The sequence below is a fragment of the Ornithorhynchus anatinus genome, chromosome X1, assembly GCF_004115215.2.
Source record: "Ornithorhynchus anatinus isolate Pmale09 chromosome X1, mOrnAna1.pri.v4, whole genome shotgun sequence".
NCBI lineage: Eukaryota > Metazoa > Chordata > Mammalia > Monotremata > Ornithorhynchidae > Ornithorhynchus > Ornithorhynchus anatinus.
Window position 1 is genome coordinate 113,460,879 of NC_041749.1, and position 27,962 is coordinate 113,488,840.

The window sequence follows — 27,962 nt, forward strand, 5'->3', positions numbered from 1 at the left end:
ATTTTTTATAAAACGTGAAACTGGGTCCGAATAAATGAAACCCCGGCAGCTGGCACACACCCTCCACCCCGTGCGTGACACCGCACAGGGCAGGAGGCTCCTGGGGCCAGAAGCTCAGGGTGACCTAGCCTCTGTTCATTTCCCTGGGCCACCCTCAAGGGATGGGGAGCTTTTGGGGCCAGCTTCACATTCCCCAGAAGTTTGGCCTTCCCTTTAGCCGCAGCGGGGGTGGGGGCGGCAGCCCCCACTCCAGCTCCAGCCCCGGGGCCTCCCTCACACCTTTTCCATTAACTTCGGGGCTGGGCTGCGGCTCTGGGGGTAGGCACAGTCCCCTTCCCGGAGATCATATGCCGTCGCCCTACCCAAAGGGAGCCGGGTCCCGGTGGGTACCACCTGGCCCGGTGGGATGTCCCTCCCGCTTGCCCACCAGTGTCCAGCGGCGCTTGTCTCCTGGAGGACACACTGGGTTGCTCTGGCTAGGCGCTGCTCGCCCTTTAAACTTCCTCCCCAGCCAGACCCGCTGGAAATCACAGCCTTCCAATCAGAGGTGCTGTCACTGGGTGGCCTTTGCCTCCGAGACAAGCTCCCAAGGCTGGCGTGAGAGAAGCCGAGCCAGGCGGTGCCGAACAAGACCCGACAGTTGTGGAAAAGGCGCACGGGGGCTTCCTTTGGTGAGCTAGCGGTGGCACGGTGGCAGGGCAGGAACCTGGCTGATAACGGCTCTCCTGGCCCTGCCGGTTTCCAGGTGAGCCGAACCACCGGGCGGGATTTAAAAGAGACTTTCTACAACTTTAGGGAATAGTTCCAGGCATGCCCTCGGGGCCTGCTGGATAACTGTCTATCTGGGTGGCTTATTTACACCTCCTCATGGAGTCGTTCCAAAGGATTCGTTCCAATCTCTTACCCAACCTACGCACGATACGAAAAGTCAGAGACAATCCGGGGTGGCGGTGGGGCGGGTGTGGGGAGAAGGGGACTTTGGGCTGTGAGCTGCTGCTGCTCACTTCTTGGGCCCAGGGTCTTGGGTCTTGGAGGGACTAATTTTCAGGATGTCGGTTTGGCTTTCAAGAGCCAGGAGAACATTTAGCCGCTCCCCAAGGAATCCTATGGGAGAGCCTCATTTCCAAGGCGGGGAGCCCAACCAGGGCTGAATGGGAGGGTGGGTGCCCATGGGACCTCAGCCCGGGGCCTCGGGGCAGAGCGGGGACAGGCACCCCGGTGGGCATAATGATGGGGATGGGCAGTGGGACCCACTTTTTTTTTACCTGTGTCACTAGAGGGTGTCCCAAAGCTCCCAGGCCCCACCCCCGCAGCTTCTCTTAACTGGGCCCTGGAGTGGCCCGGCACAATCATCGGGGTCAAACACGGATGGGATTTTCGCGTGCTCCCCTTCCCTTTCGGTCTGCAGGCAGCTGTGCAGTAAAGGTAGAAATCGCCAGGGCCAGAGTCCTGGGCGGAGAGGGGAGGCCCCTGGAGGGGACCGGGGGAGGGGGAGCGAGTGGACAGAGCTCGCATCTCAGGTTCGGTTTTCACAACGGAAAGCCTCAGAGATTCTGCCAGACGCCAAGGTGGGATTACGCATCGCTGGAGCCAAAACACGGGTCCGCCCCTGCAGACTCTGCCGCAGGGACCCGAAAAATGGCAGGGGGCCCCCCGCCCCTCCCTCCGAGTCCCTCCCCCGGGAGGGGGAGGGGAGTGGGAGGGAAGGGAGGGGGACAACGGCCACTTACATCACAGGCTCCCAAAGTCAGGGTTCGACTCACATTTGGCGCCGGGGATCCGGACAGGGAGGCCAGGGACCCAGAAGATCTAGGCGGCCTCACTGTTGTGGCAGGGGGAGATGAGGGAAGATGGCCCGAAGTCACTGTGGCTTGGGCGGGCGTAGAAGCCTTCTCCTCTGGCAGGGCTGATGCGCATGGAGTTGGAACCTCTAAAGATTCCTTCAAAAAACAAATCCCAAAACCAAACCAAAAAACCCAAACAGAGCGAGTGCCTTGGCCTGTGGTTTTGGAGGGGACGAGCAGGCCAGAGGCGGGAGACTGCAAAGGAGGCAGCACCCACCTCCCGCCCCTCCTCTCCTGCCCATCATGCCAGCTGCTTTGGGAATGGCTCCTCTCTGGAGGGCCGGACAGATGGGTCCCACACCGGGCAATGGCCGGAGGGTGGGCGAGAGGGTCACAAGGGGCACTGAAAATCAGCAGATTGCAAACCCAATGTGTGAGGTATGCGCAAACCTTCACCGGGCAGCAGTGCTGAATAAAATCATAACAACCACCATCATCATAAAAAATAAACACTGAAGAAGAAAAAAAAATACTCCACAATACTCCGTTCGGCCGCTCCAGCCTCTGGTCGGAAAGATCCAGTCAAGTTTGCTTTCTTGCATTCCTTCCTTCCTGCCTTCCGTCCATCTCGTCTTCTTTCCATCCTTCTTTCTCTCCTTCTTCTTTCTTTCTTCTGCTCCTGCAAGGTCCCCAGCCCCACGGCGCGTCCACGGCCCGGAGCTGGAGAGAGCCGTTCCCAGGAAGATGCCTCCTCCCTCCAACAACCTCCTGGGCTCCCCAGTACGGGGGCCCGGATCCCCTCCCTCCCTTCCCTCCCATTCTCCCCCCCCTCCCCCCCTCCCCCCACTGGGGACGGGCCCTGGGGCCTGGACTGACAGCTGACTCCCTCCTGTTCCACCCAAAGGCCCGGGGCTGAGTTCTGGATTTAAATAAAAGGATCCCTCATGTCCTTTAGTCCTCTGGGGAGTTTTTCTTTGGGTTTTTTTTTTCTCTTTTTTTAAAAAGACTTTTATAGAAAAGAAGGATCCTAAAGCCGCAAGTCCGGGGTGCAGCTTGAGGCAGCTCTGTGCGCCCCACTTCCTGTTATGTTCCCAGGGGGAGAAATGTGAAGTTGCCTTCCTGATCCAAGCCCAGTTCCTCCTCCTGCAGGCTCCCCGGCTGAGGTAGGGGTCCGCTGGCCTCCAACCCAGAGAGCGTCCTCTTGTTAACAAAGTGCAAAGCTTCCTTCTGCTTCCCCAGCAGGATGGGGGGCCTGGAGCTATGCACCCCCACCAGGCCCCCCGGGGCGCCCTTCCCTACGGCACCCCCGACCCCAGCCTCGGGGGACAGCGGTTCCACCTCGGCAGACTCCGAGTCGTCGGTGGCCAGGGTCCGGGAGTCGCTGCCACTGTTGTCCTCCTCGGCTGGGCTCTCGGGCTCCTCGGGCTCCTCGGGCTCCTCGGGCTCCGTGTCCGACTCCCCCTCCTCCTCCAGCGTCAGCTCAAACTGGAACTTGTCGCTGCTGCCCCCGCCCTGCTCCGAGGCCGCCTCGTCTGGGCTGCGGGGGATCATGCTCTGGTACCACTCCCGGTTGTCCTCCAGCGTATCCAGGATTTCCTGGGCATCTGGGTGTACCAGGTCGGCCCAGGTCTCCCACAGCGGGTGTGCGATGTAGTCTATGAAGCCCACCTGGGAGGGAAGGGGAGAGAAGGGAACGGGATCAAGAAAGGTCAGCTGGGAGACAAGACAGAGGAGGCAACTCGGGGTCTTGTCTTCCCTGGCTCTGTCTCCCTGTGGGTCCCTTTGGCACCTCTGGTCCGGGCCCCTGCTTCCTATCTGCTCCCCCCAAGCATGACTAGGACTTGCTAGCATTCCCCTCCTCCTCCCCCCCCCCCGCCGCTACCCCTCCCTGGCCAGAAACTCCTCTTGGGTTGGAAGGGTCCTCAGCCACTCCTAGACAACCCAGGTCGATTGACGTTCCCCGCACCCCTTAGAAGTGTTTGTAGGGTGCTCCAGAGTTCAAATGTTGGCCGCCATAGTGGCCTCTTGGGAGCTATTCCTCCCCGCCCCCGGCTTCCTCCAGCCCCACTCCCCAAGCATCATCCTACCGGTCTTTTCCACTGACCTGCGACTTCTCCACGGAGGCTGTGTGCTTGTCACACATGGGGCTGATCTCCATGCCCTTCTCTCGCTCCCGATCGCCCTGGTGGAAAAACTCGACCATGATGCGGTCAGTCCACTGCCGATAGAGCTCCAGAGGCTTGGTGGGGTTACTCAAGTCAGCGCAGTGTACCATGTTCTGCAGGACCTGGAGGGGGGCAAGGGTTTGGAGGTGGAGTGTAAGTAGCAGCTATGAGGGAAGAGTCAGCTCCAGGCTCGGAGCGAGGCGGGGGCAAGGGGAGGCCAGGGAGATTCTGGGATGTTGCTGGGGTCTCATCATTCCATGTGGGAAACTGAGGTGGGGCTTGGTGGAGGGGACGGGGCGGGGGGGGGGGGAAAGCAGTCAGAGGCCACCCTGCCCCGCTCTGGCCCAGCCCTGGCCGGGAAACCCCAATGAGGCCAGGCGGCCGCCCCGCTCAACGTCACACCGGCCAGTAGCTGACCCCCGAGAGTTGGCTCGGGGCCCCGCCGCTGGGGTCTAAGCCCCACTCTCCTAGCCTCAGCCCCACCGACCTGGATCCGGTCCGAGTAGTTGTCCAGCAGCAGAACGCCCAGGCTCGTCACCTTCTTGGTCTCCACCATGGTCTTCAGGTCCGCCAACAAGTTCATGTGCTTTGACATGTCTGTGGCGAGCACCTGCCAGGGCCGAGAAAAAAGGAGGAGGATGAGAGAGAAGAGGAGAGGGCCCACGGGCCACTCAACTTTGCCGACTGCCCTGCGTCTAGTTGCCTTTCTCTACTGGAAACAGTTCTAGGGACGGAGTGATCATTTCCCTTCCACAGCGCTCCACGCACATTAATGCTGAGATCTTCACGCCCTTAAACTCCAGACTCAAGGCCCCAAGGGAAACCCGAAAACGGCAGATTCAGGAGCTCCTGGATCCAGGAGTTCTCAGAGTGTGAGAACTGCAGCCCATCTGCAGTCTCCCCCCTCCCCGCAACTGCCCCTGGGAGGAAAGTTAAAGAACCAGAGATGGATAGGTGGGTCGCCCTGGAATCGGACTGCTAGATTGCCACCAGGGCACCTCCGGGCTCTGACCCCGTCTGAGCAGGGCTCCCAGCTATAAGGGTGAGCCGGAGAGGGAGCGACGTGTAGGAGGAGGGGGCTGCTCCAAGGTCTCCCCTGTGAAGTAGATTCCAGGACCGAATGCGGAGACTCCCAGGGCGGGGTCTAATCTAGACAGAAGACCGCCCGTTTCCTGGGGCCTCACCATGTCAATGACCATCTTCCGGAGGGACTGCCGCTGCTTAGGGCTCAGGTTCTGGAATATGTCACAGTTCTCCTCCTGGAGCAGTTTGAAGCCCACGGCCAGGTGGTGGTTTTCCAGGACAGAGGCGTCATTGTACATGAGAGCCAGCTCTGAGTCTGGGAGAGGGGGTGGGCAGAAGGGGGAGAGCCCAGTTTGTGTCAGAAAGCACAACCAGCTCCTGAAGCTTTTGAAAATAAAGCAGGGTACAGGGGTCCCCCTGTTTCTCGCCTCCTAGAGACACTATTTGCTCAGCTCTTGCTATGTAATGTGTCTAAACAAGCTGACCTTTTCCCTTTGGGGAAGTCGGGCGTTTCCTGATTCACCCAGAGGCCCCAGTGGGGACCAAGGGGGTCTTGGAGCTGCTCCCAGAAACAGTCCAGTGGCCCCCGGATTCCTGCCTCTGACCCACTGCCGTCCGGGCCCCTGAGAGAAAAAGTGCAGGGCCGGTTCCCTGAGGACCAGGGGGCAAGGGGAGACGCCCACCCACCCCACTACCCAACTCACTGGTGTTGATCAGAAATTGGTTGGACACTCCGGGGTGGTCGACGTCGTGGATAGCGCTGGCGAAGATAGCAGCCAGGATCTCCAGGTCGGTAAACACTGCCTGCGGGCAGGGGTGACAGGCTTGTGGGGAGGAGCAGATGGAGGCAACACCCTCCAAGAAGTCGGAGGGCCAGACAGTCCTGGAGCGGCTGCTCTGGGCCCAAGGCTGAGTGGGGGCCAGGCCTGCCCCGAGCTGGGGTCAGGAGGGGTCAGGGGGCCTCAGGACTCCCTGACAGAGAGAGGGGCTCAGCGGCCCCTGCCCTGCCCTGGGCCTCCCTCCCACCTCCTGCCCTCACCTCGAGCGCCGGCGTGGACAGCAGCACGTGGGTGGACTGTGCCACGTCAGCTGCATGGATATTGTTGTGATAAGCCACGTCTGAGTGATAATGATCCTCCAGGGTCAGCAGGTAGGTGATCAGCGTGTCGGCGGGGATCCGGAAGGTCTTCAGCAGCTCCCGTTCCTGAGGAATGGAGTGAGAGGGGCAGGGTCACGCTAAACCATGGGCTTGGCTCCTGCCCACTATCCTTGCCCTGAGGCTCAGATCGGGGAATATTTCTAGAGCAGGGCAGCGCCTCTTCCCCCCCCCCCCCCCCCCCCGCCACACCCGCTCCTGCCGCCGTACCTGGAAGATGCTATACATGATGGCTGTGAGGGGCCGGTTCCCAGACAACTCTGCCACCCTGAACACATCCAGGCCCCATTTGTTGGTGTCCGCCAACTCCTAGGAGAGATGTGAAAGCAGGGGAAGAGTTAGCCCCACATCCTGTCAGCCAGCGTAATGAGCCTGTCCTGGGCAAATGGGGTCCGGGGTGGAGAGTGAGCCTCCGATCTAATCGAAGAAGCCAGACAAGCAGACAATCCACGCCCAAGGGTGCACAGAGACCTAGCAACGACACAAACAAGCTGAGGGAGAGAAGTGGGCTCCGAATAGCAGGGCAGGAGGGGTGGATCGGGGAAAGCTTCCTGGAGCCCAGCGGAGCGGCACTGGGAAGGAGGGTTGGGAGGTGGTCTGGCAGACCGCTTGGGCAAAGGTTCGAGGCCAAGACCACCTGCGGGGGGAAGCAAGCGGTCTGCCGAGGATGCTGGGAAGCCCGGCGCCCCAGCCCAGAGGGGGCCCCAGCAGGCTGGGCGGTGGCACGCTTACCTTGGCCAGAGGCCCCTCCTGGTCGGTCTTGACGCCGAAGCGGGGGATGCTGGTGCCCGAGAAGCTCAAGCTGTGGGTCAGCTTCCGCACCCCACTGATCTGGGACATGGGTCTCTTCTTCTCCTCTTTCTCTTTCTTAGGCACGGCGGGAATCTCCACTTCATGCTGCTTGTCTGCAAGGAAGCAGCCAGAGAGAGAAAGGTGGGGTGAGAAAGTGGGCAGTCTCATGGGATCCTCCCACCCTACGCCCCTCACCCTCAGATCTGGGGGTGGCGGGAGGGGCACATGTTTTCCAGTTAATTGGAGGCCTAGGGCTCACAGCTCCCCACACCCCCAGCCAGGGACAAGTGACTGTGAACTAGAGAACCAGGGGTGGGGCTAAACCTCACAACCCACAGGCACAGAACTGAGGGGGCCCCCACCAGTCATCCCTCCACCCCCCAAGCTGTTGGCTCTCCACTCCCCAGCCCCTCCCCTGCACTGCGGACCAGGAGGACCTAAGGGAAAGAGGGAGGAGGGAAGGAGAGGAGGTGTCTGGATAAAACAACACACAAACCCTAAAAACCAACCCAGGAGTCTTTTCCCAGGACTGTGAGTCACTTGGGGTTCACTCTGGGCCTGCTGCTGCCCCTTCTGGTTCCACACCACCCACTTAGGAATGGGTTGCAGAGCTGCCCAGCCTGGAGAAGTATCTTCAGTTGTCAGTTTCCGATGGAGTTAAATTGCTGGAAAAACTCTGGTCTACTTTCCCTTCTCGGGACTGCCGCCCCGCGCCACACTGACCTCCCCTCTAATATTATTTAGACACCAAGAACTGACGTAAGTTGGGTCTAATAATATTACCGCTGCCATAGCGACGAGAGACAATGTGTGGAGGAATGCTGGTGCTTCCCTTAAACTGAGGTTTCAAAGACCAAATTCTTCCCCCCACCCCCCACCCACTGCCCCTTTCCTCCAGTCCCTCAGTTCCAGTAGCTGGTGGAAAAGACAGCAGTGGGAAACCAAAGACCAGAGGACCCCCCCCCCCCCGCCTTCCCCGCTCCCTCCCTCCCCTGCCACCCCATCCTTGCCCCCCTTCCTCCCCCATCCCAGTCAGACTGTCTGGGCCTAGCCTCGAGCACGGGGTCGGGAAAGCACCCAGCCGCCTCCTCAGGAGTCCATTTGCTCTACTCAATCTACAGCCGAGGGCACCCAGGGACAGGGGTTGGGACCTTCAGAGAACGAACCCATCATCTCGGGGAGAGGAGCAGCTCCTAGTCATTTGGGGGAGTTTTGAGGGCACCGGCTCCCTCTGTTGGCCGGCTACTCCACGAGAGTAGGAATCAGGCTGGAGCAGCTGTCGCTCAGATTTTAGAGCCCTTACTCCGCTGGACAAGTTCCAGAGAAGCACAGTCCCAGAGAAAAGGTTGCGGGGCGGGGGGGGAGGGGGGCGGGGGCGCAGATTGGGAGTGCCACCTCTCTGCAGCCCTATCCCCTCTCACTCTCTCATTGCTCCAAGCTTTCTAGGGGCAAAGGGAACCCACGGGACATTCTTCTAGCAGCTGTCCCCTCCGCCCCTCTCTTCTACTCTCCCCTGTCTCGGCCCCTGGGCCCCCCCTCTCACCTAGAAAGGTACGAGAGATGTACTCAGACACCTGGTTTCCAGAGCGGCTGGTTTCCGACAGGTGGGTCAGCTCTCGGTTCAGCATCCTTTTGAACTGTACAGAAAAAGTGAAAGGCTCAGAAAGCCGCACTGGGGACTCGGGTCTCTCTCACCTGCTGGACCTTACAGGGAGACCCCAGGGGGCTTGACGGAGCCAAACTGGGGAGGGAAAGTCGCTCGCTCGGAACAGCCCTGAACTGAGGGTGGGGGGAAGAAGAGGAGGGCGTCCACTGCCTGGGACTCTTCAGGCTGCCTGTGTCTAATGGACGCACTCCTAGCCTGAGGTGCCAGAACTCCTGGGTTCTGTTCCCAGCTCCGCCGGCAGTGTGCTGTCCACACGCCTCTTTCGGAGCCTGTTTCCACTCCCAAAGTAGTGATGAGTCCCGGGTGCCCGTAGCGTGGGGCCAAGTAGTAGGACTTCAGCCGAGTTTTACTTTAGCAGCTACTGTTGCCATCCCGGAGACCTGAAGAAGTTCTGTCAAAGCCCCTAATGGTCCCGACTCTCCTCTCAGCCCCTACTTCAAGGGCGTTTCCTAGGTCTGAGATCTGTGAAACTGGTGTCCTGTTCTCCCGGGTACTGGAGAAGCAAGTACCCCTGGCGAGCAGGTGGGTGTGTGCACATAGACGGGAGTGTGCTCCGAAGGGCGCACTCACGTGGGCAGTGCCGTTTGGGTGGACAAGTCGGGTCTCACCAAGCCTCACCCATGCTCAGCCGCAGGATCGCCAGGAGTCTCCCTTGCCCCTTCCAGACCTCACCAAAGAAGGGCGCTCCTCCGGCCTGTCCCCCTCGCTGCACGGGGTAGAGGAGCTGAGTTTTGCTTAACCCTTCCTCTGCCTGGAGAGTGGGGAGCAGCCGGAGCGGCAGCATGGAAAAGCGGGGACTACGGGTCTAAGCTGGGACTCCCTGCGCAGTTCGGGGCTCCTCTCCTCCCGACCCACCCCAGACTTCTCTCTCATCCCTCCTCGTCCCATCTCCCCACGCCTCCCTCCAGTCGGGGGAGAGCGAGGGTGAAAGAGGACAGGAGTCGGTCGGGCTCCAGCTCCGTAGGAAATCCCCTCCGCCCCCCGAGGGCTCTCCCCCGACCCCGAGGATAAGGCGGACGCCCCTGCTGCGGCGCGGCACCCTCCTCGCGTCACTTCTCCGCTCCCCTGCGTCACCGGGAACCCAGCCCTTCCCCAGCCCGCCGCCCGCCGGCCGGGCTAGCCGCTTACCTCGCTGCCGCCCCGGGCCCCGGAGAGCAGCGCCCGAGCTTCGGGCATCGCGGCAGGAGCGGAAGCCCAGCTCGGCCCCCCGGGCCGCAGCCTCACGGGCTCCCAGGGATCCAGGGATGAACCTGCGGCAGCAGCTGCCCGTACCCCCGGGAAGCAGGAATTGGCCGGAGGGCGCCTCGGGGACGGAGCTTGCGAAGCCGGCTCCGGGCCGGGGGGCTCCGTCCCTGCTGCATGTCTGCGCCAACCCAGCTGGGGCTCCCCGCGTGCGACACGGGGACGTCCTTCACCCCTCCCCCCCCTCTTCTCGCCCCTCCCTTCTCCTCCCGACTCGCGTGGGAGCGCCCCCCCGGCCAATGAAAGCACTCGGCAACAGGGGCAGGAGAGCAGCGAGAGCGGTCATTGGTTGGCGCCGGCCTCGCCGCAAGACCCCGGGGAAGAGCGGCGATCCGATTAACCCTTCCTCGGCCGTGACTGGCCGCCCTCCGCGCTCCCCATCCCTTTGTCTCCTTCCCGAAGAGAGAGGGCGGGAGGGTTCCCTCCTCTCTGCAGTGGAGCTTGGCCAGACAGGGAGCCCCGGCGGCTGGCATGCGGAGCTGGACGCTAATGGGGACGGGCTGACACCCACTGCTGCCGGAGGACAGCCCACTGCAGACGGGGCCCTTCGAAGGGCTGTGGCCGTTTGGCCGGGAGGAGGGAAAGGACCGACGGGGAGCCTTGTCTCTTTCCACCAGTCCGCTCGGCCTCACAGCCCCCCGGGCCGGCACGGAGTCAGGGAAAGGGAAACTATTTTACCCATCTCACGGAGAGGGAAACGGAGGCAAGGACCAGGGAAGCGCCCCGAGGGAGGGTCTCACAGAGCCAGTGGGCGAGACCCTGCTCTGGAGTCACTCTGCCGAGCCTCAAAGAGTGCAGCGTTGAGCACCGATCCCCAAGCCCCGAGCCTCCCCATCTAGATGGCAAGTCCCTTACACCGTATAGACCACCCCACTCTACTCAACTGCTCCACGTAGGCAACTCTCCAACCTCAAGACCACCCCAGGGCTCGAGGAAGGAACCGGCTCCAAATCGTAAGTGCCCTGGGAAGGGGCAGACTCTAGGTCGGGCGTGGCTCCCCATTCAGGGATCCCTCCCTTCCCCTGCTCTGTAGGGACTGGTCCTTCTCAGATCGGGTTGGAGTTTTGGCCCCCAGCTCCGTGTGGGTCCCTCAACAGATGCTGGCCCCCCTTTCCTCCTCCCCCCCCCCATATCCACAAGACACCCGTAGCCTTGGGTGGGCCCCTCCTAAGGTCATCCTGCCTGAGCCTCCTGAGCCCCCAGTGAAGTCCTAGGGAACTGAAACTGACACGGTTTGGGCGGGGGGTGGGGGGGGGTCTGGTAATAGAACATTGCAGCTCCAAAGGGCTGCCTGTCACAGCAAAGGCATGACATTGCCATACCCCTCCCTTGGCCCTCCTGGAAAATCAGCTCCTTTTCTCCCAAGCTGACCACCCTCTGCAACCAAATCCTCCAGGGCAGCTCTGGGAGAGAGCTGGAAAGCCCCTTGCTCTGAGCCCAGCTGTTCTTACTGTTTTATTTTTGGCTTCTGCCAAGTACTGCAGAGGGTGCCCTACCCTAGAGGGTGACCAACAGGTGCCCTGGAGGCTGGAACTATGGCCACCGGCTCCACAGGAGTCCTTTAGAAAAGTCATCCGACCCAGGCCGTGCCCCCCTCCCAGACCCTCCCACCCCCACAAAACACCCTCAGCCCAGAGCGGTTTTCCCCTAAGGCCACCCTGAGCCTTTCCAAACCCGGTTATTTTCACAGTTGACAGAGGTCCTGGTCAGGCATATCCACACGTACAAAGACAGAGACGGGAATACACACATTTCGGGGAGACCTACTGGACAGAATCAGTTAGGCACATGCACGCACACAAACATACATACGTACATATATACATACGTACACACACACATACGCACACAAATATACATATTCACACCCAAACATTCCCTGGGCCCCTCCTCTCCTGCAGGTCTGTGGGACGCAGGGTGCTGTCACCACCAGGAACCAGAGCAGTTACCCGTGAGGTCAGGCTTGGGGCGTCTTTGAGCTTTTTTTTTCCTTTTGGTTTTAAGTCTACTTTAGAGACACAGAGAGAAAAGGAGATGACGCACAGATCCAGCTGTGCCGGGCTGACCGCGACCACATCTGCAGAGCAAACAGGAAAGGGGGGAGGGAGGAAAAGGTGGCCGGGGCCCTGGTGGCAAGGTCTGCACAAGTGTGTAAAGTCCCCCAACCCCAGCTTGCAGAAAGTGGCATTGTAGTGGAGAGGGAGGGAGGGAGGGAGGGAGAGGGAGGAGCCGGGGGTGTGGGGGCGTGCAGACACCAAGCCACAGAGAAGCACAGATGCCTTCGGATAGGATTGGAGAAGTCCAACCCAAGTTGGGGAACCAGTAGCTGCACCCCCGGGCACTAGATGAGGTGGTGTTTTGCCATATTCCCGAGGAGCCCTCCCTCTCTACAGAGCTCCTCAGGTAAAGCAGCCTCAGGAGGTGGTGCGGATCAGGGCACTGGAGAGTTAAATCCCTCTCCTGCCTCAAAGCTCTTGTGGGCAGGGAATATGTTTATTGTTGTATTGTACTCTCCCAAGCGCTTAGTACAGTGCTCTGCACACAGAAAGCGCTCAATAAATACGATTGAATGAACGAATGAATGAATTCCCACAGGTCCAGCGATTCAGGACGGCCCTGACCAGCACCGCACCACTTCTCCTTCCTCTCTCCCGGGCCCCCTGGGGCCAGGAAGAGCTGGGGCTGGCAGGCTCACCTTGTTGGACGCCATCTCGCTGACCGAGTGCCGGGTCTGCAAGGTCTCCAGCTGGTCCAGGCACCAGTCCAGTTCCTCCAGTGTTTCCATCGCCAGCTTCTGGCAGGCTTCCTCTGTGAGGAGAGTGTGGTAGTGGGGTGGGGGGCGGGGGGGGGGGTAAGATCTGAATCCCACCAGCAAATCTCCTATAGGTCACTGGTGGTTGAGTCTCCACCTACAGACCTTAATTCCACACAGGCCTCTTCTACAGGGGGCTCGGGGACTTCCTGACACATTGTTTCCTTACCTTCGAGCCCCACAGACAGGCCAGAGAGAGGGTAAGAGGGAGCTTTGTGGGCATCTGTATTGCAAATTACACACAACATAATATTCAATTTAGCATTCATCACTTGAATCAACCGTGTAGGAATTTCTTTAACAAGGACTGCTGCAAGGACTCAGCAAGAGGGAGCCCAGGGACGGGGGCGGGGAGGGGCGGGGAGGTTGGCTCTGAGGTCCACACGTTACGAGGAGACACCCCGGTCCGTCCGTTCCCCCCCCCCCCAGCCCGCCCCCGGTTCCCCAGCCCCTCACACGGGGAGGGGCACAGCGGGAAACAACTTCTGGGCTCTAAGGGGCCGTGCCTCCCGTTGGGGTAGCTCCCAGAAAAAGTTGCATTCCCACCAGGCTTATTTCCCAGAGGTCAGCCTCTCCCCTTCCTGAGCTCCATCGCAAGGAGCCAGCTCCGAAGACTGACATAGCCGGCTGGAGTTGACCGCTCTCCGTGTTTCCCCGTGCCCACATGGGTGCACTCGCGTTTGGGGTGGGGGTGGGGTTTAGGGATAGGAGGGAGAGGCGCACGAGGCGCAGAGCAGCTGGCGTGCAGGCGGTCCCAGGGGCCCCGAACGGGGGGCGGGGCCGCGCGCCGGGAGCTTTATTAATGGAAGGGATGACGTCAGCGGGAGACTTTCCGTCCCCGCAGTGGTGGGGAGAGCCGGGAGGCCAAAGGGAGCGTGCGGAATCCCGGCCTGGAGTCCGGCCCGAGGATCGGGAAGATGAGTCCTCGCCCTGCTCTTACCTGGGAGAGGTGTTTTGCTGCCGGAGGGGGAGTTACTGCCGGACGGTCTCCTAAGGAATACAACGGGGCGGCTCAGGGCCACGGGGGCAGTGATGGCGGGATTCAGGACCCAAGTCAGGCACTCCTAGCTCAGGGCTGCCAGAGGGTCATTTTGCCCAGATGCCATTATCCTTCCTCGTCTCCTCCCCCCCGACCCCCCACCCCCGGCCCCTCCCGTCTCCCGTCCCCCTCCCCACTCACTTGGCCACTCGATCTTGCAGGTGGGTGAGCATCGCGAAGTTACTCCTCACTGTACGCAGACTGGCCAGCACCTGGGTGAAGAGGCGCAGTTCCCTAAGCCTTGGTGACAGGGTCGAACCTTCCCCCTCTCAGGCTCCAGAATTCCCCCTCCTCAATCCTTTGACTCCACTCTGCTCCCTTCCTAGCAACCGACCACCCTCACCTCCCTGCTGGAGAGTCCAATGGCTCTGGCCGTGGGTCAGGACATGGGAGCCAGAGATGACGGTGGGGGCTTAGGGCCAGCAGGAGTGCAGGGCCAAGCGGCTCCTTCCCAGAGAACCGGTCCCAGCAGCCAGGAAGCAATGGGTTGGGGGGGACCCTGCTCCAAGACTGGGGGAGAAGAGGACGGGGGGAAAAGCACTCACCTGTGCAAATGGGGTCACGATCATGTCTTCTCCATGTCTGTGAGAGAAACAGACTGTCAGGGATTTTCCAAAGAGGGAGGGTAGCCGAGAGGACTCGGGCAGCAGAGCAGAGATAGGAGGTAGGAGAGGTGGAAGGAAAAAAGAAGAGGGCAGAGGGGAAAAGAAGGAAGAGAAGTAGGGAGAGAATTTTTTTTTTCCTCTCCCTTTCTCTTTCTGTCTCTCGAAAGAGCCCCGGATAGGTTGGGGAGCCCTGGTTACTTACAGGTCACTGGCGATTGAAGAATTCCGGGACATGGCTTGGGGCGACAGGTCGTAGTCGCTGTCAGAGCGGTACAAGAAGGATTCACGCCGCTGACTGTGTGGAAAGTTCCCCTGGATGATGAGGCCTGAGCCTGGGCTGGCTTGGGGGTCCAGGGGGCTTCTTCCTGAAGACAGGCCATTCTCAAGGTCAAAGCTGCAAAAGGGAAAAGAGAGAGAGTCAGAGTGGAGTGGACCTTCCCCCTGGCTTGAGTCTGTCGTGTCCTCCCCTCCCGATCACCTAAGCCAGCTCTTAGCCCCCTCTCCCTTCTCTTTCGCTCTTTCATCTCATCTGTCTCATCCAGAGGTGGAAAAAGCAAGGGGGATGCAGGAGAGTTTTATCAGGGTTGCCAGGGATTCACCACTGTTCTCTTCTTACAGGGAGTTTTCCTCCCCCTCTCCGAAGATCGTTCAACCTCCTCTAAACATCCCCGACGCCGTCAATCTTTCTCGGCCTGCCCCAGACAGATGGTAAACTGGCTGTCTTGAACTGCGTAAATTCGTAACTTCCCAGCCATCCCCAATCCTCCCCTCTTCTCCCCTCTCCTCCCCCAGCTCCCCCCAACACACACACACACACACACACACGCACGCACACACACAGATACACACACACAACCCTCCCCACCCCGCCATCCCTCCCCAGCCTGCTCAGTGGGAATGAGTGAGTCATCACACCGGCTGCTGGACCTCACTGGGGAGAGAGACTCTGCAGACGGGCCAGCGGCACAGGAGACTCTTTGTTCCAAATTTCCCAACAAGTCGAGAGGAAATGCAGGTCATAGAGGAGCTGGGTGGCGTCAGGGACCCCCGGGAACGAGGATGCCTGGGGTCTCCTGCCACTTTGGTCGCAGACTCCCTGGGGGTGAGTCTCACCCCCCTCTCCTTCCCTGTGCCACTATTTTTCTCTCAGTTTGGAAGAGCTATGGCCCCACTGTCCCCTTCCCTCCCTCTCTTCCCACTCTCCCTCCCTCTATTCTAAACCAATCGGGGATCCCAGCTCTCCCAGTCTCACCCCTCTCTCACCTGTTCCTTTCCCCACCCCTGCCCATTCTCGCTAGACCCCATAGTCCCACTAGAGGCCCCTGACATCCATCCTGCTCAGGAGGGTAACAAGATGGAGGAGTACAGTGCATGAAGAATGATTCCCCCGTCCCCAAGCCTGGCCCGCTTGGCCCTCTCCCCAGCTCCCCCTGGATTTCTGTGCCCCCAGGCAGGGCCGCCCAGTTGTCGGCTTCTCCGGCATCATCGCCCACGTCCCGGGGAGTGCAGGGAATACAGCAAGGGGCAGAGGGTGGGGCCCTGGAGGCAAAGCGTTTACTTTGACCAGAGGGTTGTAGTGGTTAATGAAGCGAATCTCCGCAGCCCAGACGCAGGCGGCTCCGGCACACGAGAATTCCCTGGGAGCGCTCTCCCGTTAGGACAGACGGACAGTGTACCCTTGAGTCAACAGCTCAGGTGCTTTTTTTGGTTGATTTTCTCACCAGGGTTGGGGCACTGGGTAGGAGAACACGGCAGGGACGGCACGAAGGTCGCCTCCTGCTTCCTCTGTTCCCTGGTCCCCCATCCCTCCAGGTTCTCCAGAGGTTTTCCCACTGGAAAAAAACACTGGATTCATCCCCGGAACTCCCTTTTTGCTCTTAGGAAACAGCAGGGTTGCTGTGACTCCAGCTCAGGGTTTATTTAAATGAGGGGAGGTTCCTGGGAGGGGGGGAAGCTCACATCCCTGTGGCTTCCCCCCCCCGCCCCACCATCACCCCACCATCCTGCTGGGCACGCCTCTCCTAGAGAAAGACAGGGGTGGGAGACCGACTGAATGACCTGGGCAGTCAAAAGCCACTGGCCAAGCAGAGGACCCACACCCTCCCCTGGTCTCCCCCTCCCCAAGGGTTGGAAGCAACATGCCCGCTCACCCTCTTCCAGTGCTGGCCCTAGAAGGGGGGTGTTACTGCTCCTTCCGGAAACCACAGCCAGGCCTGCGGCTAAACGGTTTTCTGAGAGACTGGGCTATGACGTGTGTGCGTGTGTGTGTGTGTATGTGTTTGTGTATGCACACACAACCAATCCCTGGTGAATCTATGGGGATCACTGTGTGCGGGAATGTGTGTCCAGGTGAAAGTGTGTGAGTGTGTGTGTGTGTGTGTGTGTGTGTGTGTGTGTGTGTATGTGTCTCCACATCCCTGGGTACACACACTCTGTGTGTGTGGCAGGAAGTGGGGAGCAGCTGAAGTGAGCTGGGAGAAAGTGGAGGTGGGCAGAAATGTAGTCACCAGTGGCATCCAGAACACACGGAGTGTGGTTCTGGGAGAGTCCCCGCAGGTCACTGGGTCATGCTCTCCCCCAAACAGGGGGCCTTAGTGCCCATACCACCCCTCTCTTAAGTCTTCTAGGGATCTGGCACCTCTTTTGAGGCCAGTGGGTGTGAAGCAGGTGCCCAGGTCCCTGGTTCTCTGACATCTCCACTGGGGAGGCGAGTGGAGTTGGTTGGATGGACAAGCCCATTTGGTTTTTGCTTGGTTCCCTGTGGCTTTCTCTGCCCACTCTGATACTCAGAGTTTTTCCATGTGCCTTCCTTGCTGGCTGGATGACTGTCTCCAGCACTGACCTCACCCCATTCCTCCCTTGCTGATGGCCAGGGCACACGTCCGGCAACCAGCTGCCTTGCCAACTCTGTGCCCATCCTGGCCTGGTTCAGCTCAGCTCCAATCACTCTGAGACCTGGTCCCTGCATCCTACCTTGGGACCTCTGGCCTGGTTCTCCCTGGTGGCCTCCTGTTAGCTCTCCAAACCTCCTCGCCTCCACACCTGGCTCTGTGCCTCTTCTGCCCCTCCTAGAACTCACTCCCACTGCTCAAGTCGAGACTGCCCTGAGTGAGCCCAGGAACCTTGCGGCCCCACTCCTGCAGGTGTGAGGGTTGTATGACTAAGAAAACCCAGATCCCAGCTCCATGATCACTGTCCTAGACCCTCGACCATGGTGAAGGCCTAGGAGAGCCGACACAGTGCTCAGGCTCTCAGCCCTCCTCTCTGCCACTGAAACTCAAGGGCATGACCACACCCCCTCCCTAAGCAAGGGGCTCATGTCACCATAACTGGGAGATAGAGGAATGGTTCTGGCAGGAATCCTGTTAGAGGGGCCCTCTCTCTTTAGGGAGACCTTGACCTCCTCAGAAAGAGCCCTCTGGGGAAATCTCTCTGCACCAGTCCCACCCACCCTTCCCAGAGTCTCTAGGGCTCAGACTCCCTCTTCACCATCTCCATGTGGGCTAATCTTAGCCCAGGAGACAGCTGCAAGCTGGTCCGAGCCGGGTGGGGCAGGTCTGGGCTCAGGACCTCCCCCACCCTAAGGCTCTGCTCCCTGGCCATACAGCAGCCCCCCTCCCACCCTACGCAGCACATAGTCTTGACCCTTTAGGGGAAATATAGAACCCCAGGCTGGGGAATATGGCAAGGGGGTAACAAGTGGTAGAAGCTCTCACACTTCAGGTCAGTCAAGAGGGAGAGTACTTTTTTCCAAGCGGGGAGAAACCTTCTCCCAGGGCTCCCAGGCTTCTACCTGAAACACTGCCCAAAGAAAGGGGCCCCTAGTAAGTAAGGGGGGGGGGAGATCAATGCCTGGCAAGGGTTGGGGGGCCTAGTCGGGGGCTCCTCTGGTCTTGGACCCCCACACTCGATTAGCCCCAGGCCTCTCCCCCATGCCACCAGTTGTCTGAGTCCCAGTCTGGGCTGGGACCGCCTTCGGGGGAGGGGGCGCTCTGCTCCCGAAGCCCACCACTTGCTGACAGTGCTATCAGCCGAATGGGGGAAGGAGGCTGAGCCGCCCTCTCCCCCCTCCCAGCTCGGGGTTGGGGGAAGGGGCCTGAGAGGGGGGGTCATTACCGTCTGCGCTTCCCTACGATGTCGATGGGCCGGTTGACGGCGCAAGGCGAACCGAGCAGGTGGCCATTGCAGAGCCGCACGGCCGGAGCGCCGCTGCCCGGCAGGCTCATGGTGGCCCCCGCGCCGCTCACTCCTCTTCCTCTTTCTCCTCCCTGGGCGGCAGCAGGAGCAGCGGCGATAGCAGCAGCAGCAGCAGCAGCAGCAGCAGCAGCTCCTCTGAGACCCCGAGTATGGTGGGGACATGGCTCGGGGCTCGGGCTGGAGCTGCCTGCCGTGCTGCGCTCTCGGAGCCGGGTCCGGGCAGTGGGGCTAAGGCGTGGGCCCCGCGGGGAGGGGGCGGCATGCCCGGCGCCTCCCCCCACTGCCCACTCTGCCCTCGGCCCCCAGCTCTGCTCTACCTTCCCGTGCCCCTCTCTGTTCAGTGACCCAGGCTCCGGCTGCTGCGCTCGGCGCCCCAACAGCTGCAGCGCCCAAGTTGGAGCGCAAGCCGCGCGCCGCAGGACACTCGCCGCGCGCCCCCCCCACCCCCCACCCTCTCCCCTGTCGCCTCCGGCCAGCCCCGCCGTGATGTCAGCGCCGGGCGGGAAAGGGGGGCGAACGGGGGGGGGGGGGGGGGCGGCTCTTCTTAACTCTTTCCAGCCCCGAGGCGGTGGCGGCGCGGGATGGGGGGGGGCGGGCGACGGGGGGCGACTCTAGGCCGAAGCCAACCCACCATGTGGGGCGGGGGGAGGGGAGGGACTGGAAGGTAGGCCAGGGAGGTCCCCTTGATCTGAAAGGCAGAGGCTGAACCCGATCATGAAGGGTTAAAGTATGGGGCCCGGGAGGGACGAGTCCGGAGACCCCCGGTTGTCCTTGCCTAGGCAGAGAGGTGCAAGTGGGGAAGGGTCTGGCGCTCAGGAATCGGGGGGCTCTCCCTTGCTGGTTCTCCACGGAGGTTTCCCTGTGGAAAACCACCCGGGGATGTGTACGCACACTCACGGGCACCCCGTAGCGACAGACCCGCGTAGACAAATACGACCCAGGGATAGACGCGTGTACCCTGTAGAAAGAGACACTCAGATACTCACACTACCTATAGACAGACACAGACTTTCCTTTCCTCCCTTATTCAAGAATACGGCACGTACGTAGGCAGACCCGAGCACACACAACCGCACTCAGACATACTGTACCAGAGATAAATACACAAACGTACACCGAGCCCACAGAGGGGGAAGGAGCGCTGTCTGGCGGCCGACGGCAAGGTTGAGGAAGTTTGGGGGGACGGGGGGCGGGTAGCAGCATCGACGTTCGTTTAGTTTCCCTCCCCCGTTCGCCCTTTCTCCCGCCCCCCACCCCACCGCTTCTCTTGCCCCTCGGGCCCCCCGGCTCTCTAGATACCGCGCCCCGGCTGGGAGGGGCTGGCCAGAGCTCGGCGTGACCGATGCCCTTTGATGTCCGATCTTTGCGGGAGTGACCGACTCTGGGAGGCGGGGGAGAGAAAAGAGGGAGGTCTAAGGCAGAGCGTGAGGAGGCCAGGACCGTCTGGGTGAGAGCCTCGGCCGGGCCTGGGGGCTTCGGCCCCTGCTCCTTTCTCCACCCCCAAGCCCCTGCGAGAAAGACCTAATTTTTCTCCCGGGGGCGGGGCCGGCGGGGCTTCTCATTGGTCGCTGAGGCGCCGAGAACCCGGGACTGAAGTTCAGGGTCTCTTCTCCCCGACGGGGCCCCTGGAGGGGAGGGAAGCAGAGTTAGTCCCCCTTCCTGGGGCCCCAGGGACCCCGTTCTCTGTATACACGCACCTGCCTAATCTGACCTTTGGCTCCTCGGTGGGGAGTCCGGCGGGGTGGAGCGGTCAGTTGTCCGACCTCGGGGCGAAGCCCGGATTTGAGCCAAAGCAAACGGGCCGCGTCCGAGCGCAAATAGAGCGGCGGGAGGAAGTCTCGGCAGAGACACACACGGGAACACGCTTCCCACGTCGCTCCGAGCCCTCGGGGACAGGAGCTGAGACCGAAAGGTCACTGGATCGGGAAGTCTCGACCCCGTTCCCGGATCGGGGAGCCAGATTGCCTGAGTTCGGCCCTGACTCCAAGGTCACTTTCCACCTGTGGCTTAACGATCCGTCCCCGTCCCCGCCTGTCCGTCCCCCCGACCCTGACCCACTCACTTGAGCGAGCCTAGGCAACAGCCTCCGCACTCCCTCTCTGCCACCCATCCACGAGATGGGAGGGGGTTGCGTCGTTAGCTGGACCCAAAGAAGAAGGCAACCGGGAAGGGGAGAATTAAACTGGCCAAGGGTGGGGGGGATAGGGGGGATGTTGCGGGGGGCGGGGGGGGGGGGGTAGAAGGGAGCTGATTTTCTTTTCTCTCTAAACTTAGCTCCGGGACGTTTGAGGCCCCCGAGCAGCTGCATGTGGCTGAGTCCGGCTCCGCCGCTGCCCGCCCCGCCGGGGGACCACGGGGTCAGGGTCCGGCCATTTCCATTACGCAGAAACCCCGCGATGCCCCGGGCCCTGGATCACCAGCAAGAGGAGAGATCCTCTCGGGCCCCGGAGCCCCTCCCAGACTCCCGACTCTCTCCGTATTCCATTGGGTGTCGCGGCTTCCCCCGTTTAGACTGTGAGTCCGTTACTGGGCAGGGATTGTCTCCGTCTGTCGCCGAATTGTACATTCCAAGCGCTTAGTACAGTGCTCTGCACATAGTAAGGGCTCAATAAATACTATTGAATGAATGAATAAATGAGTTTTTGATTCTCAAGCCCGGTACCTCGGCTCCCGGAGGTCACTGAGACTCCACGCCGCAAGGCCCCTGTTCCCCACTAAGTCGGGGAAAGTCCTCCGCCCGGCTCTGCCCTCATTCTAACTCCCCAACTGCCTCCCTTTACGCTAAGGCCGGGGGGTCCGAAATAAGATCCCCCCCCGGGACCCAGGAGCCGGCCCGACTTCGGGGCCGAAGCCGCGGGGCCGCTCCTTCCCGCTCGGACTCCCGGTTTCCCCTGCCTGGCGGAGCGAGCGCTCCTCCGTGTGCCCGAGGCTTCGAAGAGCGGCAAAGCACCGGCCGCGGGAAGGAGCGAGGGGACGCACAGTGTCCGTGCGCCTCCTGGCGGTCGCTGTGCAACACCGACCCTGGAGAGGCGCCCGACGGGGGTTGACCCCTATCGCGGCGGCACAGACCTCCCGGGGAAGCGCATGACCCCGGGAGCGCCAAGCGCTCTGGCCGGAAAAGCCAGATCTGCCAAGCTCGGGGGCAGGAGCCCCAGATGGGCAGTGCCCACCGCCCCGTCCCCAGCTCCCTCTCTCCCCGCTTGCCCCTGCTCATTCTGGCTTGGCAGCGGCCGCGGAGATGAGTGTAAACACCGAGGCCACAGGCGCCAGAGCTCCCGGGTCCGCGTCGCGGCAATAAAAATGATGAAGAGCAGGACGGACGGGGCGGCCGGGAGTCCGGCTGGGGACCACCCAGGGGCTTCCGTCCCCGCCCTCGGCCCGGCCAGCTCCGCCCCGGGGTCAAGTCCCCTCGTCCCCACCCGACTGACGGCCCCGCAGGGGTTGACTCTGGCTCTGGACGGACCTTCACGCTGCCCCCGAGCCAGGCCTGGTTCGCGGTTTTCCTAAGGGCGAGCCCGGTTGGAAAGGGCTCCCTTGACCCGCCGGGCCTGGCTCGTGGCTCAGTGGAAAGAGCATGGGCTTTGGAGTCAGAGATCATGAGTTCGAATCCCAGCTCTGCCACTTGTCAGCTGTGTGACTGTGGGCAAGTCACTTCACTTCTCTGGGCCTCAGTTACCCCATCTGTAAAATGGGGATTAAGACTGTGAGCCCCATGTGGGACAACCTGATTCCCCCGTGTCTCCCCCAGCGCTTAGAACAGTGCTCTGCACATAGTAAGCGCTTAACAAATACCAACATTATTATTATTATTATTATCCCGCCCAGGAGAGGAAGAGGGTCGCTCCCGGGACGAGAGCTACCAGCCGCAGGAGTGTCTCCGGCGGGGACCTCCTCCCAGCCTCTGCCCGCCCCCGGGCCTGAGGGCCAGCATGATCCGTCGGCCGGCGCTCTCCCCGTCCGCACCGTCCCTATTCCCGTTGTTCTCGTTCCCGCTGTCCCCGGGGCCGCTCAGCCCAAGCCCTCTGAGGAACAAGCGCGGCCCTTGTCCCCGCTCACGTCAGCGACGGCCGCGTCACACCGGGCCCCAGAGTTGGAGAATCAGCCGATTGTCCGTCTCCGAGCCGGGCGGCTCCTTCCGCTGGGCCGACGGGGCGCACGGGCGGAGAGGGGCGGGGCCCGGTACCCGCGGGGCTCCCGCTCCCGTTCCCCGCTGTGGGAGAGGGGAGGCCGCAGCCGGTTTTGACCGCTGGCGGGTCCAAAGAGAAGGGTGCTTCCTGTCCCCCGGAGCTGGCTCTTCCCGCCACCCCCGCCTGCTCGCCTGCGCCGCCCGCTCCCCACTCCTGCGGCCGTCCCGCTGGCTCGCGAGGAGATACCTCCCTCGACGGCACAGGGAAGAGAGAGATGCCAGCCCCCGGCCCGCTGAGGGGAGGGGAGGGAAGAACTGGCCGGGCAGGGACCACGGCCACTGGAAGAGTGGGAGAGAAGGGTGGCGACGGGGGGGGGGGGGCGGCTGAGCAAAGCCACGGAGCCGGAGCGGGGGGGGGGGGGTCTCAGCGGGGAGAGCTGGTGGACGAACTGAAAGTGGCTCAGTGGAAAGAGCCTGGATTTGGGAGGCAGAGGTTGTGGATTCTAATCCCAGATCTACCGCTTGCCAGCTTGCCTCAGTTACTTCATCTGTAAAATGAGGATTAATAATAATAATAATAATAATAATGTTGGTATTTGTTAAGCGCTTACTATGTGCAGAGCACTGTTCTAAGCGCTGGGGTATACAGGGTAATCGGGTTGTCCCACATGAGGTTCACAGTCTTAATCCCCATTTTACAGATGAGGCAACTGAGGCACAGAGAATTTAAGTGATTTGCCCAAAGTCACACGGCTGACAAGCGGCAGAGCCGGGATTCGGATTAAAACTGTGAGCCCCACGTGGGACAACCTGATCACCTTGTATCCCCCAGCGCTTAGAACAGTGCTTTGCACATAGTAAGCGCTTAACAAATACCACCATTTTTATTTTGTATTTGAAAGGGAGGGGAGAACTGGCCCGGGAAAGCCAGCCAGACCCAGGGAAACTGGAGATCGGGGAGGCGGGGGCGGGGGGGGGGGGGCGGACGGACGTGAGGGAGGAAGGAGAGCTCTCTGTGGGGTCTCTCTCTGCGGATCCCCTGGGCGGTGTGTGGGAAAAGGGAAGGGGTCCCCGTCCCCGCGCCCCCCCCCGCCCCACGCAGTCCTAGTCCCGCTTCCCAGGGAGCTCGGTCCCTAGCCTCATCCCGGGAGTGGCCTCCTCGCTGCCCCGAGCGTCTTCTTCCAACAACAAACACTCGAAAGCTCCAAAGCAGATGGCCGGGTCCCCGGGAGAGGGACAGAAGGGAACACAGGGCGGGGGTGGGAGAGAAGGGAAGGAGGGAGGGCTGGGACCAGTGGGGACTCAGCAACCCAGAGCCAGGGCCCCAGGAGGCGGGTGAGGCCCCGGGAGAGGGACTCAGGGACATACAGAAGCTTAGGTCAAGACCTGTAGGTCCGCCTGAGTCACCATCCTCTGTCTCACACGTGCGTGTCCAGAGTACGTGCACGCACACACAAGTACACGTGTACGCATTGAAGCCATGTATATCCCATGGAGTTCACAGACACGCATAGAGTCCATTACCCTCACGCGGAGCTTTTGCACACGCATATTGAGTCTGTACACAAACATACACACCCAGAAATCATGTGCTACACCAAATCCATTTGCACACACACATCCGCCCAAATGCACTGAATCCAAGTATATGTCCTTGGATCCATGTACGCTGCACACGCACGCACCCACGCGCGCACACACGAATTGATGCAGACATCCACGGGATCTACGCACGTGTACCCATAGAATTGAGGCACCCACAGCGAATCCATGCATATTCGCACAGAATCAAGGCCACTTGCAGGCATGGAACCCCAGCACACATGCCCACCCGTGGGGAACTCGTGCCCAGACCCTTCCTCAGGCAGTCCCCAGCCCCCAGGTGTCCTGAGCCACTGTAGGAGCCTCCGGGAAACGACTGATGGGCATTGCCCCTCGGGATTTGGACACAAAGGGGCCTGTGTGAGAGTGGCAGCTGGAGTTTTCGGTCTCCCTGCCGCCTGGCCCCCTGCCCGGCCCGGCTCGTTCCGGATCCCGGGTGGTAGTGCAACCCGGGCGGACAGGGTTTCAGCCCTTTTGTTTTCACCCAGAGCCAGGTTGTCTCCTCTCACTCTTGAGGATAGGGGAGTGGCTGTCTCTCACCCAGCCCCATGGTCCTTAAAGAGAAGACCCCTCCTTTCTAACTGACCCTAACCTGGGGGGAAAGAGAATCCAGGAATCCAGGGCAGGGGTAGGCACAGGAAGGGCCTCTCAGGGGGAGAAGCAGCGTGGCTCAGTGGAAAGAGCATGGGCTTTGGAGTCAGGGCTCCTGAGTTCGAATCCCAGCTCTGCCACTTGGCTGTGTGACTGTGGGCGAGTCACTTAACTTCTCTGTGCCTCAGTTCCCTCATCTGTAAAATGGGGATTAAGACTGTGAGCCCCAGGTGGCACAACCTGATTCCCCTATGTCTACCCCAGCGCTTAGAACAGTGCTCGGCACATAGTAAGCGCTTAACAAATACCAACATTATTATTAACCCTCTGGGGGCGATGGGAGTCAATGTCCCACGGATTTCCATTTGGGGCGGTGAAGTCAAGACCGCAAGCTTCGGAAAGGGCTGAAAAGAACCCTAATAGGATCGCTCTGATCCTTTAGCTCTTTGAACCTTACCTGCCACTCCCCCACCTAGTTCCCTCCCCAGGCCGGTCCTCCTAGTCGCTCGTCCCCGGCTTCTGGTTCGCGGATGCTACTTTATGTGGCAACCACAGGGTAGCACGGAAAAGCACGGCACTGGTGATGGGGCTGCCGGGTTTCAGGGTAGAGCTAACCCTGGGGCACCTGCAAATATGCCCGATAAGGCCCCCCCGCCCCCCGATCACAGCATCCACCTCCGTCCCTCGCCCCACACAAACTCCCTCCCCTAGCTCCCAGGTGGGGAGGTGCCGAAGAAAGTGGCTACATGCTTCCTCCCCAGTCTAGCAGCGGTAGCCAGAGTGGGGCTCTGACAGTGGAAGGGATGTGTCCTCCACCACTTCAAATTGTCCCCGACTCGCATGGACGTACCACACCCAGCAGCGAGACTGGGCATCATGACTACGTTCCGTATCCCCCTGTATGTGCACCTATGGCAAGAACCCCACTGCCCTACCTTAGACTTGGCCGAAGTCCTGCATTTCTGCCAGCTGAGAAGACGGATCTCGTCCAAAGCTGCGGCCCAGCATCTACAGCCTCCGGCCCCCAGCTGGCAGAACCGGACACTATGTTCTGTGCCCCCCCCCCCCTCCGACTTTTCATGAGCCCCATGGTGTGTGTGGGATGGGGGGAGCGGGGAGAGGGTAGGTTTAGTTTTGAGGGGACAGGGATGAAATAAAACGGTCAGCCCAGAGCCTTGCATTCTAGGGAGAAATTCGGAGGGGTTGGGGGTAGGGGAAAGGGAAGAGAAGAGGCTACTAAAAAACGTGAAATATGCCTTCGGGTGTGTTTTGAGTGGCTAGTAAATTCCCGGGCACGGGGGTATCTCAAGAAGGATGTGAGGGGGGATTTATCTGGCGGGACTGAATTTACTGTCCAATGCCCGAGGTCCCCAAAGGAGGGCAGATCTGGGCCGACCACTCCCTTCTTCTCCTTCCCCCAGCTAACTCAGAACACAGGTCCCAGCCCTTTCCCCGCGGCAAAGGGGCTGAGACGGAACCCCCCCCCCCCCCCGCGCCCCCCGCAACCTATGCAAGCCAATGAGTTGAACCACCCTTGGGTACGGCTTCCTCGGCCGCCGGATGCACCTGTGAACAAGCAACTAAGGAACGGCGCTACAAACCGAGGGATAGGGGCTGACTCTCTGGCGCTCCGCCCGCCGGGGAGCAATTCCCGTTGCGGTCCGTAGTAAATTGCACCTAAGTGAGCGAGATGCGGGTCTGGGAAGACCCCGCTCTGCCAGTGAATTTGAACGATTCCAACTCCCTCTGGGGACCCCCGGGGGGAGGGATGGGAGATCAAAGCGACCAGAAAGCCAGCCGGTCATCAGTCACCTCTCTCCACGCGCCCCAGGGGAGGGCTGCGGGACAGGAGCCGGAGGGGGACCTGGCACCGGGTCACCTGCGAGACCCGGGCCGGTCTCTCACCTGGGAAGGCAACTACCTACCTGGATGACGTTCTCCCTATCCCGTCGGAGGCGAGACTCCGCAGAGCCACGCGGCTCCAGACGGAAAGCCCCGGCGAAGCTCCGTCCCCGCGGTCAGCGTTTTCCTACCTGCCCCTCTGGCCGCGAGGCTCCTGGGCTTTCCAGACAGTTTACGCCACAAGCATGGCCTGCGAGCCCCGAGAGAGGCTTGGCGGGAGAGGCGCCCAGCCCGGAGTAAGCGACGCCACCGAGATCCCGGGCGGGATCTTTTCGCGGGGTTTCCCCGTCGCGCCCGCCGGCCCGGAGATGCTGCCAACGGGGTCCCGCTACCCAGACCCCCACGTTCTCTCCCCGCCCCGGGGGAATGGAACCCCTGGGGCCGCTCCTACGAAGCGCAGTTTTCTGCTTGAGCCACGGGACCGTCCCCCCGTCCCCCACCCCACCCCGCAATCCCGGGCTGCCTCGCTCCGGCTGGACACTTTCCTGGGCTGCGAGGAGCTCTCTGCCCCGCTCCGCCCTCCCTCTCCGCCTGGGCGGCGCAGCGGCTGGGCCCCAGGGGACTTTACAAGGGCATCGACCCCACCCGGGTCCTCCTACCCCAGTTCCGCTCTGGGCTCTCCCTGGATCGGCCGGGGCCGCTGAGCAGCCGGGACGGGACGAGGGCAACGCCGGGAAGGAGTGGGATTCAGTACACCCAGGAGCACTCCCCCGCTCCCCACCTTTGGGCCCCAGTGGACAGCGCCCCCGAGATCCCGAGCCCTGGAACCCCCACTCGGCCCCTCTCGGTGCCGTGGTCCCCGTCCCCCTCCACCTTCCCACTTCTCGGGACCTCTCACCAAAGCGGGTACGCCACGGTGAAGCGGCGCTGCAAGCGGATACTCCGGTTCACCAGCAGTTTCCTGAAGAGCACCGGCGAGTTGAGGGGCGAGTTGAGGGGCGAGTTGAGGGGCGAGTTGAGGGGCGAGTTGAGGGGTGAATTGCGGGGCGAATTGTGGGGCGAATTGTGGGGCGAATTTTGGGGTGAGTTAGGGGGCGAGCTGCCGGGCGAGGCGCCCGGCGAAGCAGCCGAGGGGCTGGGCTTTCCAGCCAACATCTCGGGGCGTCGTCTCAGGCGGGTGCGGGACTCCCTTCGGCCGGCCCCGGAGCGGAGGCTGCTCCGGCTGGGCGGCTGGTGGCTGCGGGGCGGCGGGTGGCGGTGGCGGAGGCGGCGGTGGAGGAGAGGAAGACTCTCACTCCGCTCGCTCTGTCCACTCCGCGC

At 61.4% G+C, this 27,962-nt stretch overlaps 1 protein-coding gene across 6 annotated transcripts; it reads right to left on the bottom strand.

Annotated features, from left to right (window-relative positions):
• Window positions 1-1,462: 1,462 nt before the first annotated feature.
• On the bottom strand, window positions 1,463-27,962 carry PDE4C (phosphodiesterase 4C). 6 transcript variants are annotated; one of them, XM_029050294.2, is made up of 17 exons: window positions 27,541-27,962; window positions 14,487-14,678; window positions 14,225-14,261; window positions 13,821-13,891; window positions 13,581-13,630; window positions 12,524-12,636; window positions 8,464-8,557; window positions 7,430-7,540; window positions 6,861-7,033; window positions 6,339-6,437; window positions 6,012-6,176; window positions 5,677-5,776; window positions 5,134-5,288; window positions 4,437-4,559; window positions 3,889-4,071; window positions 3,123-3,452; window positions 1,463-2,504 (listed from the first exon to the last, which is right to left on the bottom strand). In XM_029050294.2, exons 1-17 carry the CDS (start codon window positions 27,795-27,797, stop codon window positions 2,367-2,369), a joined length of 2,391 nt encoding a protein of 796 aa, XP_028906127.1. In that variant the 5' UTR covers window positions 27,798-27,962; the 3' UTR covers window positions 1,463-2,366. The 6 variants fall into 6 exon arrangements, with proteins under 6 accessions (XP_028906127.1, XP_028906125.1, XP_028906126.1 ...); XM_029050292.2 differs by lacking the exon at window positions 1,463-2,504 and having other exon boundaries at window positions 2,615-3,452; XM_029050295.2 differs by lacking the exons at window positions 1,463-2,504; window positions 27,541-27,962 and adding an exon at window positions 18,401-18,897 and having other exon boundaries at window positions 2,616-3,452.